At 40.2% G+C, this 16441-nt stretch overlaps 1 protein-coding gene across 3 annotated transcripts in view; it reads right to left on the reverse strand.

Moving 5' to 3' along the window:
• Positions 1–16441, reverse strand: part of PRKD1 (protein kinase D1) — a 431283-nt gene that overhangs the window by 203146 nt on the left and 211696 nt on the right. For all 3 annotated transcript variants that reach the window (XM_036736930.1, XM_036736933.1, XM_036736931.1), the window contains exon 2: positions 11355–11493. In XM_036736930.1, coding sequence (XP_036592825.1) covers positions 11355–11493 — 139 coding nt within the window. The remainder of the gene's footprint in view (positions 1–11354; positions 11494–16441) is intronic.

The raw sequence follows: 16441 nt of genomic DNA on the forward strand, positions 1-16441 counted from the left end.
TCCATTTGGGGTTTTCTTGGCAAAGATACTGGAGTGTTTCGCCATTTCCTTCTCCAGCTCTTTTTACAGATGATGAACTGAGGCAAACAGGACTAAGTGACTTGCCCGGGATCACACAGATAGTAAGTGTCTGAGGCTACATTTAAATTCAGAAAGATGAGTCTTCCTGACTTTGGGCCCAGCACTTTAACCATTGTGCCACCTAGCTGCCCTATCCATGCGATATAACGGTCAAAAAAGTTAATGTTGTATTAGGGTACATTCAAAAAGGCAGTGTCCAAGACATGAGAAGAAAGAGTTCTGCCTCTTTTATTCTAACCACTTATAGAATATTGCATTCAGTTCTTGGTAGCACATTTTAGGAAGGACACTGATAAGCTACAGAGCATTCAGGGGCCTGAGAGTCATGTCATATAAGGATCATTTGAAGGAGCTGGGGATGTTTATCCTGGAGAAGGGACTCTTATAGGCATGGCAGCTATTTTCAATTACTTGAAGAGATGTCACACAGAACAGTGATCAGACATATTCAGCTTGGGAATGTATTTAGAAGGTATTGTAAGGAAGTCCTTCCTAATTATTAAAGCTATTTAAAAGTGGAATGGGCTTCCTTAGGATGGAATGGATTCTCTCTCATTGGAAGTCTTCAAGGAAAGGCTACTGGTCATCAGCTAGGTCATAGGGGTGATTCTTGTTGTAGCCAGAATGGACTTTGTTTTCTTTGAATGACTCAGCTCGCCTCGTTGAGCTTCCCTGGACGCTGGGGCTTGCTCTTCCGGGGCAGGACCAGAGCTTCCTGTGTGATGAGTTGTGGCGCTGGCTGAGGGGAGGTGTGTTAATGTGGTCTACGCTGGGGGAGGGGCCAAGTCAAGAACCAATCGGCCCTGGTCGTTCAGGCGGCGCTTGATGATGTCAAAAACTCTATAAGAGAGGAGAGGACAGCTTGAAGATCCTCCTTTCCTTTTCCGGTTGGAGCCAGAGACACCTACAGCCGAAGCTGAGCTGCCAGTAGCAGAGCTGACTAGAGGCTAGTGGGTAATCTTCTTACCGTAGAGGGGAAGCATGTATACGATTTTGCCTTATACCATCTCGCTTCTCTGTGGCCTCCTAGTTACTCTTATAAGGCGGACTTATTGGGCCTGGAAGCTTTTGATGAAAATATCAAAATGGGGACGCTGGTTTGTGGGCTTGTTACTGTGGAGTGTAAATACATGCTTTAGTTCTCCTGCCTTCTGCCTAGAGAATTCCTTATATCCTGTGGTTCCGGACCTTTTAGGCACATATGAGATTCTCTTTGAAATCATAAATTCTGCCTTCCTAATATACTTGTTCAGTAATACGTTGAGCTAGATGGCCTCTGATGTCTTTTCCACCTCAAGATTGCATGTTTCTGTCAGGTAACGATGGCAGACTAAGAAAGAACTGTGGGAATTCTGCTATTTGCCTGATGTATTGGTTAGCACGTGATACTAAGAGATTATTTTAAGATATAGTTATCCTTCCTTGCAGGCAGTCACATCATCGAAGAACAGACCACTAGGACGCTCACCAGTTCTGTGTCTCACAGAAAAGGAGAATACTGCTGACCGATAATGGGCGGTCTGGTTTTGCTACAAATATTACATTTGTGGTGGAGAGCACATAACATCAATTTGTTAAGGCCTTTCAGGAACACTATAAAAATAGCCACTCATGAATAATAATAGCTAGAGTTTCTGTAGCACTTTAAGGTTTGTAAAGTGCGTCATGAATGTGGTCCCAAGATCTTCACAACAACCCTGTGAGTTAGGGGCTATTGTCATCCACCTTCTGCGAACGAGGAAAATGAAAGAAACTAAACGATGGCCAAGGTCACAGAGCTGGAAAACAAAAGGTATTTGGTCTTTTGCCTTTCTTACTTCAAGGCTGGCACTCCATCCACCATATTACTTAGCTATCCAAAGTGAATATACAGCATTTTCTCTTTTCTGATTTGTCATGACTTATCTGTTCATCAAGCACTTACCAAGAGGCAGGGAGGTGCAGCGGATACAACACTGAATCGGGGGGTGGGGCAGAAGGACCCGCAATCAAGTCTAGCCTCTAATACTTACTGGCTGTGTGGCTCCGGACAAATCACTTAACCTCTGTTTGCCTCAGTTTTCTCATCAGTAAGATAAGGCTAGTAATAGCACCGACCTCCTGGGGTGTTTGTGAGGATCAAACAAGGTCCTGTTTGTAAAGAGCTTAGCAGGTGCCTGGCACACAGTCAGCATTGCAAAAATGTTAGCTATTGCCAATTATGCGGCACCGGGCAAGTGACTTAACCCGCGTTTGCCTCAGTCTCCTTAATTCTAAAATACTATCTATCTATCTATATATGTACATATATCTCTGTCTATCTACATCTATAGATACACATGTGTATATATACCTACAGATATCTATAGATACATAGACATACACATACATAGATATATATATAAACACATATGTATATATGTGTGTGTGTATATATATACATACATACATATATATATACATATATACATATACATACATACATATACATACATACACACACACACACACACACACACACACACACACACACACACACACATATATATATATATATATATATATGTAACACTAGCTTCCTGGGTACTTGCGAGGAACACATGAGATGATGTTGGTAAAGCGCTTGGCACAGTGCCCAGTACCTAGGAAGGCTCTCTACCCATGCTGGCTGCTGCTCCTCCTCTTCCTTTTATCAGTACTACCACCATTACCATTACTAGTACTAATGCTACTACTGTTACTACAACGACTGCTCCCACCACTGTTACGACGACGATGACGATGACAAGATAGTGGATGTAGTGTTAAAAACAGTAGATTTGGAGCGAGAGAGCGCAGATTGGAGGCTGGGCTCCACAGTTTATTCACTATGCCATATTTTCCAGGTTATTTTCCTCCCTGGGCCTCCCTCTCATGGATCCAATCATCTCTGAACTCCCTTTCAACTCTACATCTACAATTCAGCGGTCTTCTGTGCAATGTGTGGGGCGAGACACCGAGGGAGATACGAAGATTACTACCAGGAGTAAAAACAACTTTTTATTGATAACCTTTGGTTTTTACACCGTCAAAACTTCTCCTGACATCTGGAAAGGGAAAGAGGGAATAAGCGTCTATGTAGCACTCCCTACGTGCCAGGCACCGTGCCCAGTGTGTTGCCAGTATTATCTCATCTTGTCCTTATGACAGCCCTGGGAGGTAGGTCGTGTTCATCATCTCCATTTTACCGATGAAGAAACTGAAGCAAACAGAGGTTAAGTGATTCACCCAGGATCACACTGCCCGGAAGTGTCTAAGGCTAGACCTGAACTCAGATCTTCCCGATTCTACAGGCCTCGTGCTCTAGCCAACTGACTTAATGGTGAAGCTGTGATGTATACTCAGGATCGGAAATCCCAACCCCAACCTTACCTGCATCTCAGATAAACTGCACAGCCACCATTTTGCTTCTTGTCGCTCAGTCATTTCAGTTGTGTCTGACTCTTTGTGACCCCATTTGGGGTTTTCTTGGCACAGATACTGGATTGGTATGTTATTTCCTTTACCAGCTCACTTTACAGATGAGGAAACCGAGGCAAATGAGGTGAAGTGACTTGCCCAGGGTCACAAAGCCAGTTAGTATGTCAGGTCAGATTTGAACTCAGGAAGAGGCGCCTTCCTGACTTCAGATCCGGTGCTCTATTCATTGGGCCACCTAGCTGCCCCACCCCCCATTTCGCTACTCTATGCATCTAGGATTGGCCTCTCTAGGGGAGGGGGCAGCTTTAATTTCCCTTTCCTCCTCACTGAACAGTAGGGGCGATAATATTCATTTTAAATATTAAAGCTTCAGCGCTCAAATAAAGCATTAACCTTTCAATATTAAAAACAAATAGCCATGTGTGCATTTTGACTTTTTCATAAATCCAGCCCATAGGCATATGAGCAATTCTTTCCTGGCTTTCGGGATGACTCTCTCACTATGCCTCTATCTTTTTTTTTTCTTTAACTTTTGAAAAGTAAAGCAAAAACAAAAATAGAAAACCAGCCTGGAAGGGCCGGGTTAGCCTCTGAATTCCCATTTTTCCAACTAGTAAGTAAATAGACCAAAGAAATGTGAAATCTCTCAAGAGAATACAATAAGAGATAAGAGCTCCTGACTCTGCTGAATAGAAAGAGCATCTGCCATTACTGAAAGCGAATCCTTCCAGATCTGCTGACAGGTAGACATGGTTATAATCCTATGAGGAAATGCTCTAGCGCACCAGGGATGTTAAATGAAACCAGTCCCTCATTTCTGGTCAAATAATACCAGAAAGTACATTTGGAAATGAAAGAAAGCCATAAAGTAATAAAACTTCATACTAAAGATACAGACATTTATTAGCTATGCGACCCTGGGCAAGTTCCTTCACCCTGTTTGCCTCAGTTTCCTCACCTGTAAAATGAACTGGAGAAGGAAAAGGCAAATCCTTCTAGCATTTTTGCCAAGAGAGCCCCAAGTGGGGTCACAAAGAGTCAGGCATGACTGAAATGACAGCAACAAAAAATAAAATTTCCTAGTAAAGATATGGACGGTAACAGCACTGAAGACCATCTGAAGTTTGCTTGAGAGGACTGCGAAAGGTTCAAATAAGCAGGTGGGTGGCAGGGCCAAAGGGGCTGCAGAAATTATAAGCATTTCTTGCATATCCTCATTTAAGGGGCCTTGGAATTTATCTATCCTATCTAAAAGGTAGGAATAACTTCTCAGGGTAAAGACTGCAACGCTCCTTGCTGTTGTCCAGTTGTTCCAATCATGCCCGACTCTCCATGACTACATTTTGGGGTTTTCCTGGCAAAGATACTTGAGTGGTTTGCCATTTCCTTTTCCATTTTACAGATGAGGAAACGGAGGCAAACAGGGTGAAGTGACTTGTTCAGCGTCACACAGCTAGTAAGTGTCTGATGCTTAGCAAAGAACATTTCACTAGAATTAAATTAAATGTGGAAAGGTTCATTTTGGGAAACGCCCTAGGTTTTTAACACTATTTGTCTCTATTTTATTAAATGGTAGCCAGCTTTTTGAGGGTCAGTCAATAAATACTGCAGATTTATTGATGTGCAAAGGACTTTGGAACGATATAACAAAGACTAATATTTGATCCCTGGACTCATGAAATATATAATTTAATGGAAGGTAATATGGCATAGTTCCGGGGTGGGTAGCCTGCGGCCTTGAGGCTATATTTTACCTTCTAGGTCCTTCAATGCGGCCTTTTGAATGAGTCCAAGTTTCACAGAACAAATCCTTTTATCAAAGGGATTTATTCTGTCAATTTTAGATTCAGTGAAAGGGCCACACTTGAGGACCTAGAGGGCCATATGTGGCCTTGAGGGCAAAGGTTCCCCACCCCCAGATGGTCATATGAAAAGCTAAATAACAAAATACTCATGACAATATCAATAATTAACATATTTATATCTAATACCTATTAGATGCAGCGAGGTGGTGCAACGAAGAGAACACTGTTTCTAGAGTCAGGAAGACCTGAGTTCAAACTAGGCCTGAAAATACTGATTGGCTGTGTAACCTTGGGAAAGTCGCTTAACTAATTTTTTTTTGGCTTCGGTTTTCTTTTCTGCAAAATGGGAGTAATAAGAGAACCTAAGTGCCAGGGTTGCTGTAAGGATCAAATGAGATAATTGTAAACTGCTCAGCACAGTACCTGGCACATGGTAAATGGTATACAAATGTTAACTGATATCATCATCATCATCATCATTATTTTATATCACTTTAAATTTTACTAAAAAAACCCCTTTGTATATATCATTTCATGTGACCCTCATAGCATCCCTCTACGGCGTGTGATATTAGTACCCTCACTTAATAGGCCAAGAAATTAAGTCTCAAAGGGGTCAAGTGACTTCCCCAGGGTCACACAGCTTGTAAATATCTATTTCAGGATTCTAACCTGGTCTTCTTGACTTTGGATTCCAGTGCTATATCCATTAAGCTACACTGCTATAATAATGATAATTACTGTTTATATTGTACTTTACGTGCATATATGACATGTCTGTAAAGTGTGATATAATGAAAAAGACAATGGAGAATTATACCAAGGAGTTCTATGGCGGGGAGAAGGGCCCTCACGCCAAACAGTCTCTATTTTCTCTGTAAAGAAAGCAGGTGAGGTCCCCTCTTGAGAGGGTGTATGGGGGAACAACAGGAGAGCAGGGGGCTTTAGAAAAAAAGAGAAGATTCAGAATAGCCACTAGAGGGAATGTGACGTTATCGGTCAAGGAGGAACAAAATGGCCGTCATGCGGGAGTAAGGGCCCAGTTACTTTTAGATTAAATTTGTAGTGAACCTAGTCAGCACGGTTGTGAAACCTCAGATTTAGAGAGATTGAAGTTTTCCTGGAGCCACGTAGCTAGCACACAGTGGGGCTGGCTCTCAAGCTAAAGTCTTCTTGGTCTAAGTCTAGTGTTCATGACCCTAAGGGAACTAGGGCCAAGGAAGACTTCATGGAGGAAGCAAGACTCGCGCACATGCTTGAGAGCCAGACCAGATTAGGCAGGAAAACCAGGAAAGAGCAGTGTCTCAGAAGCCAACGCTGCTGAGCACTGAGATGCCACAAAGAGACCAGGTGGGATGTGGACTGAGAAACGGTCACCTGATCTGACAAAAAGCCGACCGTCAGCAATGTTTAAAAGAGTAGTATCAGCAGAGTGACAGAGATGGATGCCACAACTTCAAGGTTTAAGAAGAGAACGAGAAATAGGAAGTAGAGGCAGCAGGTACATGGCTCTCATTTGAGAAGTTTACCAGTAAAAGCACGGAGACATTGCTGGAAGTCTACACGAATACCGGAATTAGCATGTTTTGGCATTGTTTAATGAGTCACATCTGGGTCAGCCTTTGTCACACAGATCACAAAGACATCACAAACATTTAAATGGAGCACTTCTAGCAGGTTAAGAGGCTCAGGGAGACAGATTCTATCAGGAAAAAATGGGACAAATTCTTTGTGAATTGTATCAGGCCTTTGCATGATTGTACCTTGAAAGAGAATGAATCTGAAACAGGCAAAAGCTGTGATCTCAACCCTAACTTAAAGCATTAACTTAAAGGAAACAGGCTATATAAACAGCTGACCTTCAAACCCTCACTGACTTTGTTAAAAGTGAGGGGTCAGAAGCTGACATTGAAACAGTGCAGACCTTGGAGAGTTTCAAGACCTCCTCAAAGGTTTAGATCAAGACAGGAACTCAGAGGTCATGTTGTCCAATCCAATTAACTTTAATTTTACAGATGAAGAAACTGAGGACAGAGAAGTTAAGTGACTGCCTAATGCCACATACAAAGCCAGGACTTGAACTTACTTTCATCTGACTCCAATCCCAGAGCTTTTTTCTAGAAGATTAAAAAGGCAGAACTCCACTGCCCTTTGTGAGTTCAAATTACACAGCCAAGATGAAATACATCCTCAAGTAGTGACAAAATTGGCAGATGTAATTGCTGAGCTATTATCAGTGATAGAGAAGAGCAAAGGCACTGAAGGAATGGAGAAAAACAAATGTGGGCTTGATTTTTTTTTCCTTAAAAGGGAAGAGGACAAGGTGACTTCAAACTATAGACTAGTGGTACTGACTATAAGAATAAAAGACACAGCCTAGGACCAGGGTCCCAAGAATGGGATACTTGTGCAGGATTGCAGCAGAAAATAGTAAAAGGCCAGGATTCCAGACTCACAGCTTCAAAATGGGAAGGTCCCTTATAGGTCAACTTAATGAACTCCCTCACTTTTCAAATGAGGAAATTCAGGCCCAAAGAAGTAATTTGCCCAAAGTTACAGAGACAGAAGAAAGAATTAGATTCAAACCCAGGACCTCTGACTTTTGAGCCAATACTCTCCGTTGTAACAGGAAACTTGGAAACCTGTGCTGCTAAGTATTTATTTTTGAAATTTATGAGTAGCTAGGTATAAATATATGTCAAAGGCACCAAGGAAAGATGAAGAAGTCTGTGCAATGACTTTAGAGGAATCGCCGAAAAGTGTATATGGGGGAAGAAATTCAAATAAATTGCATTAAAAATACACTGAAGACTTTGAAGCTGATTTGTGTTTTGGTTAAAAACATTTCTTTCAACAGTCAAGGAAACATGTATAGGACAACAACAAAATCTCTTTCATGATTAAAAAATGCATTTTCATTGTTCATAGAGTTGTGAACCAACCATTCTGAAGAACAATTTAGAACTCTACCCAAAGGGACATAAAACTGTGCATGCCCTTTGATTCAGCAATACCACTACTAGGTCTGCATCTCAAAGAAATCATAACAATGGGAGAAAGACCTACATGTACAAAAATATTTATTGCATCTCTTTTTATAGTAGCAAAGAATTGGAAATTGAAGGGATGTCCATCAATTGAGGGATGAATGAAAAAGTTGTAGAATACTATTGTTTTATAAGAAATGATGAGCAGGCAGATTTTAGAAAAACCTGGAAAGACTTACATGAACTGATGCTGAGTGAAATGAGCAGAACCAGGAAAACATTGTAGACAGTAACAGCAACACTGTGTAATGATCAACTATGATAGACTTAGCTCTTCTCAACAATGCAATGATCCAAGACAAGTCTAAGGGACTCATGATGGAAAATGCTCACCGTATCCAAAGAAAGAACTATGGCGTCTGAATGCAGATGTAGGTATATTATTTTCACTTTTTTTCCTTTCTTGTGATTTTTCCCTTTTGTTCTGAGTTTTATTTCACAATGTGACTAATGTGAAAATATGTTTAACATAATTGTACATGTATAACCTATATCAGATTGCCTGCTCTCTTGGAGAGGGGGAAAGAAAAGGAAGGAGGGAGAAAAATGTGGAATTCAAAATCTTATGAAAATGAATGTGGAAAACTATCATTACATGTAATTAGAAAAAAATAAAATACAATTAAGTAAAAAAAAAAAAGGTTCACTGAAAAAATGCATTTTCCATGCGCAGAAAATGTAGTAAATGGCATTAATTCTCTGAAAGAATGTAATCTGGACTGCTTAATATTAATAAGAATTAATGTTAGAGTTGTTTAATATTAATCACTATCCTTAAAAGTCATCAATTTTCTTTAGAAATTATTTCCAATGGGATCATGGAAAGATAAGGAAATGAATATACTATTGGTAACTATATTAATTGGTCCGACTATTCTGGTAAGCAATGTGGAATTATAATAATAAAATGAATAAAAACCTCATGCCATTTGAATCAGATTCCCATTGCTAGCTAGCTATATAATCCAAAGGGGCCAATAGTAAAAAGAAAGCCAGCCCTGCCCCACCCCACAAAGGAAAATATTCATAATAGTGAATTTTGTAGCAGTGAAAAAGTAGAAACAAAATACATGCCCATCTTTTGGAGAAAGGCATACGAATTGTAGTACAAGAATGGAATGGAATATTATTGTTATAAGAAAAATGTAATGAATTCAGAGAAGTAGAGGGTTATAAGAATTGACTCTTAAGTGAGCATAACAAGGGCAGCAGTGCCAAAACAATTAAAAATGACCACTGATACTATGATGACCGACATAGGCCCCAAGGAAGAGATAATAGAAGGCACTTCCTCAACTCCCTCGAAGAGATGGACAACTGGGGTAAAGACCGTTGTACGTGATACCGGACTTTGTTGCTGATGCGTTAGTTCTGCTGAATTTGTTTTTATTCTTTCTTCTAAGTGGTGACTCTGGGAGAGGGAGTAGAGAAGGACACACTAGGAAACGTAGTTGATGTAAATACACAAGATAGCAATGACACTGTATTTAAAAAAGAATTCCCATTAGCCAGGAGGGAAAATGTTATCTAAATGATTCCTCCATTATAAGTGAGAATCCTTCGTATTACCAGCAAATGGCTTGGCACTAATATTATAAAGGACTTGAGTTCAGGTGCTGCGGTCTCCTCAACTTTTCCCTTGCACAGACACAGGTTTTTCCTGTATCTATAGGTCCATATCTTATGACCATTTCTTATCTAATGTGAATACTTAGTATAAGAAGATGGCAGATGATATGTTCTTGGTGTGAGTTGCATACTATCAAATAAATTGACCTTGGTCTGACTCCTTCCTCACCCATGCCTGGGCTCAATAATCTCTAGTGCCATCCTGCAGGATCAAAAGTCCTTTGTTTCGCATTTAAAACTCTTCACAACCTGGCCATTACTGACTTTTTCAGTCTTCTCGCACCTTCCTCCCTTCATACATTCTATGAGCAAGCTAGCTGGCCTGGCTGCTGTTCCTAGAACAAGACACTCAATCTTTTATCACTATGCATTTTTTCCATGGCAGGCCTATTCTCTATCTTCATCTCTGCCCCTTAGAATCTGTGACTTCCTTCAAGACTCAAATACCACCTTCTGCTTTCCCATTCTTCACACCTACATGAGCCTTCCCCTCCAAGGTGACCTCCAATTTACTCTATATGCACTTTGTATGTTCTCATCTAGGTACACTAAAATAGAAGTTGATTGAGAGAAGTGGTTTTTGCCTTTCTTTCTAACCCCAATGCTTATGCACCGTGCCTGGCACATACTAAGTGCTTAATAAAACTTGTTCACTGACTTCCCTACCTCAGGTCTAATTCATCCTTCTCTTATTGTTAGCCTGTAAGCTGGTCTTGTTCTAGACCATGACAATCCACTGACTTCCTAGCTCATATTTTGGTCTGCTGTCTCTTAATCATGGTAAGCAAATGACATTTTGGTTCCTTGTTTATATCTCTGGTCCTAAAAATATCTGGCTGGTATGTGATAATGACATCTTCCAGGTTTTATCCAGGTCCCAGTCACCTCCTTAACCAGACAGGTTCTGTTATGCATGTTTTGATATGACAAATGTGTTTTCCCTTAAAATTTTTTTAATTAAATTAATTTGTTTATTTTGCTCACTATGTACATGGAACCTGTAATTTAACTGTTGGGATCGAGCCTAACATTCACTCTGATGTACTGTTACCTGTGGTATTTATCTTTTAAAAAGTTGGAAATCATACTTCAAATTCTTATCAAATACTAGAATAGAATTTCTTAAATGAGTAGGGTCTTTGGAAGCTATTTGGACCAAGTCTCACTTTTGTATTTGTATGCTCAGTGTTGGTGGGACATAGAAGTGCTTAAAATGTTTTTTTTTTCATTCATTCATTAAGGAAAAAAAAGGAATAGTCCCAAGGATGTTATGTAACAACTCCCAGAGCATAAAATCCAAGGGACTCTCAATTAGGAAATATGACCACAAACAAAGAGAAAATATCCACTTTACCCGATAAGACAACTTCAATGAGATCTCCTTCTTGGATGTCGCTGGCTGTCTTTACCAGTTGAAGAATGTTTTCAGAGGTAGGGTCATGACGAAAAAGCAGGATCTTATCATACATTCCATAGAAACCGCATTCAGGAAACTGTAAACACAAAGGACAATAAAGCTTTATGTCATTATGTATTCTATATTTTAAAATAAGAAATTCTAGTTAAATTGATATCAGAGTACCAATACGAGGTAGTACTCCATGGAACTGCAAGGTGGCACAGTGGGTAGTGCATTGGGCTTTCAATCAGGAAGATTCATCTTCCTGAGTTCCAATCTGGTCTTAGACTCTTACTAGCTATGCAGCCCTGGGCAAGTCATGTAACTTTGCTCGCCTCAATTCCTCAAACTGCTCTAGGATCTTTGCCAAAAAAAAAAATACCAAATAGGGTAGGGAGGAGTCGGACATGATGCAAACAACTGAACATCTAACAACAAAATCCCATGAGAGCTAAAAAAATAAAGAGATACCTAATAATGTTTCTGCACATAGTAGGTGTTTTATTGAGCTCCTCATATCTAGTTCTCTTGCTAAATCTTATCCTTTCTTCCTTCATGGCATCTCTTACATATGTCCCTTTGTCTCCACGCCACCTCCTTAGTTCAGAGGTCCTCCATACCTCTCACATAAACAATCACAGTATTGCCTCTGATTAGTCTCCCTGCCTCCAGCTTCTCCCTGCTCCACTTAGGTGACAAAATGACTTTTCTAAAGTACAGCTCTGACCATGCCACCCCCTTGCTCAATGAGCCTTGGTGGCTCCATACTACCTCAAAGATCAGGTACGAATTCTGCTGTTTGGCATTTAACAACTATCTGCGAGCATTGACAGAGCTCCTTGAGATTTACAAAGAACTTTTCCTTTATTATCTCACTTGATCCCCGTAACAATCAGGGAGCCCCATTTTACAGATGAGAAAACTGAGGCCGACAGAGCTTTCCCTTACTTATCTGGGGTTATGCAGCCAGTAAGTGTCTGAGGCATCATTAAAATGCAAGTCTTCTTGACTCTATATCCTGAACTTTATCCACTGTGTAAACTAGCTTTCCACAATGTTCTGCATAACTTGACTCCTTCCTACTTTCCCAGTATTCTTATACTTATTACTGTCCACTCACTCCACAGTCTAGCAACACTGACTTCCTTGCTTTTCTTCATACATGATGCTACATTTCCCACCACTGGGTTTTTGCACTGGCTGTCTGCCATTCTTGTAATGCTCTCCCACTCCTCCTTCCTTTAGCTTCCATGGCTTCTATTAAGGCTTGTCTCAAATCCCACACTCTGCAGGAGGCCTTTCCTCGTCCTTCCAGCTACTAAGTGCCTTTCTCTCTGAAAGGACCTCCAGTTTACACTATACATATCTTCCTTGTAAATAACTGTTTCCATGGGGTCTACCCCATTAGAATGGAATCTCCCTGAGGGCAGGGTCATTGTGTCCCATTCCACCCCTCCCCACCCCTGCCTTTTTTGTATCCCCAGAGATCACTCTAGTGTATGGCCCATTTAGCACTTTGGAAATGCTTCCTGACTTGACTCAACTTGATTACTGAAATGGCGAATAAGACTTATGAGAAAGGTTTAAAGGGCCTGGGGCTATTTGGCTCAGATGGAGTGAATAAGGCAGAGCTAGAAACTTAATAATAGTTTTGTCTTCAAGTATATGAGAGGATATTGTACAGATAACAGCTACCAGCAATTCTCTATTTGACTGAATACAGTCCAAGAGGAAATGACCTTAAACTGCACTGAAGGATATAAGATTAGACAGAAGAGAATTTCCTGGCAGTCAGGTACTAAAGAAGTGGCATTGCTTGGAAGTCCTTAAGGCTAGAGTGTGTATCAATCTAAAAGAATACAGCAACTCTCAGAAGTGTAAGAGCTGACATTTCTAGGGTCATTATTTATGACGGATAGTGTTGAGTCGGTTTTTGTTTGTTTCTTTGTTTGTTTTTATATCTAGACTTGTGATTTCATTGGTGTAGGGACCATGGGGAGGACATCACTCCAGCAATGCAGACTGCCGACTGTTATGCAGCTTGCAGGCTTACATTTTGTCCAGGAATCTGAGAGTTTAAGAGATCTGTGAGGGCCCCAAAGCCATTGTATTTCAGGAATTTGAACTCAGGTCTTCCTGACTCTAAGGCCAGTTCTTTAACCACTAGATCCCTCTGCCTCTCAGTTAGAGAGGTGCATAGAACAATATTCAAGTATTTTTTTATAATTTCCAATCAGAACAGATAATACAATCCATCCAAGCCAATCAATCATGCACTGATTAAGAACCTATTATGTGCAAGACAACAGGGAAGCAAAAAAAGGGAAAGACTTCAGGAAAGGATTCGCACTGGAGGTTGCATGTGAGCTAAGCTCTGAAAGCAGTCTGGAGAGGAGCGGGCATCCTAGGAGGTGGAGGAGAGAAATTAGTACAGCATGGAAACAGGGTAATATAGGAGAGAGAACCTGTGCAAATGCACAGTCAGGAGACAGAATGTCAAGATCAGGGGAAAACAACGTCAGTTTGGCTGAAACATATATTACACAAAGAGCAGGATATTAAACCAACCAACCCAGGGTAATCTGGCACCAGACTGTGAAGGGCTTTAAATGCCAAGAAAAAAGGTTTGCATTTTATCTTAGAAGAAATAGAGAGAACCTGGAGGTTCTGGAGCAAGGAAGCGACGCAGACAGACTTAAGCTTTAGGAAATTATTTTGGCCGCTGTATGGATGATATGTTGGAGAGTAAAGAAGCTGGAAGCAGAGAGGACAAATATTGTTGCAATAATCCTGCGATGCGTCAATAAGGGTGTGCGCTAGGGTACACATACACACATACATATACACACATAGGCATATGTAGATATACATACATATAAAATTAAAGCTAAACCAAAGGAATTAAACTGTCTATGAATTATTATGGTTTATGGCAGTGAACTTACTTATCTACACAGTCTAAATTAACGAGATGATTAAAATATCATATTTCACTAATGCTTCAGGGATTCCTCTAGGCTTAGTAAGAAGGCAGAACAACCCTGATCTCAGTATCCAGTTCCTCTGAAACTGGAGTTCCAACAGAATTTTCAGCCTCATCTCATTCTGTTCCTTCGTTCACGTACTCTATGTTCTAGACACACAAGACAAAGCTTCCATCCCCCCACCTCTAACCTTACCCCCTCCCATCTTCTTCAGTTGAGATCTGTAACTTCCCTTGATGCCTCATTCAAGTGCCAACTCTACCACAAAACTTTCCCTGACAATCTCCCAGTTAAAAGTAACTTTTCCCTCTTCGAACTTCCCATAGTACTTTAAAACTTCTCTTTGGATCTATCCTACTTTCCCCTGTATCACAATCAACAGCTGTGACTTAATGGAAAGAATGCAGAACTTAGAAGTCAGGAACTCTTGGTTCATATACTGGTTTTGCCATCTGCCTCTGTGACTATGCGCAACTCCCTTAAATCCCCCTGAGCTGTGGTTACTTCATCTATGAAACAGAGATTACAATACCTATGGTATCTGACAGGGTTTTGGGAAAGGTCAAATGACTTCCAGAATTATGTTAATTACCATAATGTGTATGTAAATATATGTATATATATATTAGATGTGTATATACATACATATATATATATATGTATATTGCCTCTCAATTAGATGATTTGCAAGAAGTATGCAGTATATATACTGATATACACAATGCCATGTGCACAAATTAGACTTAACAGGCACTTATTGAATGAATGAATGAATTGGAGAAGACAGGAAAACCGTTTTGTTTTCAGAGACACTGAAGGTGGCTCATGTTGGAGAATAAGACTGTTTAAATGACTATTCAAGGACATTACTGGCTCACAGAATTAGAGCTAAAGGAAAATTATGAGGTCATCAGATTCAACGCTCTCATTTTACAAATGAAGAAGCTGAGGCCCAAAGAGGTTATACAATTTGCCCAGGGTCACAAGAGGCAGCTGTGGGACACACAGCCAATATCACAGTGTTATGTTCAAATCCTCCTTCTGACATTTCCCAAATGTGTGACCCTAGATAGCCACACATATTATTGTTTGAAGTTCTCTATGATAAAATCACAAGTGCAGAACAACAAAAGACCCTCCCCAAAAAAACCATACCCCCAAAGGTCAATTACTGGAGGTTTCCCTTCTTTCCCACTCCACTCCCTTCCATCTTCTCGGGTTTAGGACCAGAAGCTGCTATAGCATGAACTAAAATGAAAGAGTAATAAATCCATAACGTTAATCTTGTTCTTAAAGCATCTGTGGCAACAAGCACCTAAAAGCCACCTCTAAATTTCATGTAGGAAATTCTGCCTCCTTAAAATAAACATTGCAGCTGAAATGATGTCAGTGCTTCCAATGTGCTAAAAACAATGTAGGTCACTTTTTTGAAACCCCTCCAATAAAAACATTATATAGTGGAAAGGAGAAGTAAGGAGAGCCTTATATCGCTAATCCCCAACGGGCCCTGGAGAACAATGTATTCTTCATGCATTTCTTTTCCATGAAAGGCCTGGTTCATTTATGTTACTGTTTTGTTTTTAGTATTATTTTTATTTCACATTTAATTTTATGAAAATTACAATTACATAGTAAGTTGAAGCCGAAATTCTAGAAGAAAAATGCGTGCCTCACAGAAAATCTTTTGTTTCTCCTTTGCTTCCAGCCTTCTCCTTCAGTCATCTCATTCCCTTTCCTTAACTTCCTTTTCTTCTCCACTTCACATTCCCTTATCCTATTATTCATATGTTTTACAGATTCACTTCATCAGATTTTCCAATGGCCTCCAGCATATCACCTGCAAAATTTACAAGCGGGACTTTGTCTAATTTCCTAAGAAGAAAACTTCTTATAAGGCCTGGTGTGTTGCTAGAACAAAATAAATATGCAAAACTGTTGCTAACAGATATATTCTAAACTGAGGCACATTTCATATGCATAAAGCTCTGTGCAATGATGAGGTCCACATGATCTTTAATTCTCCGTAGAACATTCAGAGGTATCAATAAAAATTTTCAT

The sequence above is a fragment of the Trichosurus vulpecula genome, chromosome 8 (assembly GCF_011100635.1).
Source record: "Trichosurus vulpecula isolate mTriVul1 chromosome 8, mTriVul1.pri, whole genome shotgun sequence".
Classification (NCBI taxonomy): domain Eukaryota; kingdom Metazoa; phylum Chordata; class Mammalia; order Diprotodontia; family Phalangeridae; genus Trichosurus; species Trichosurus vulpecula.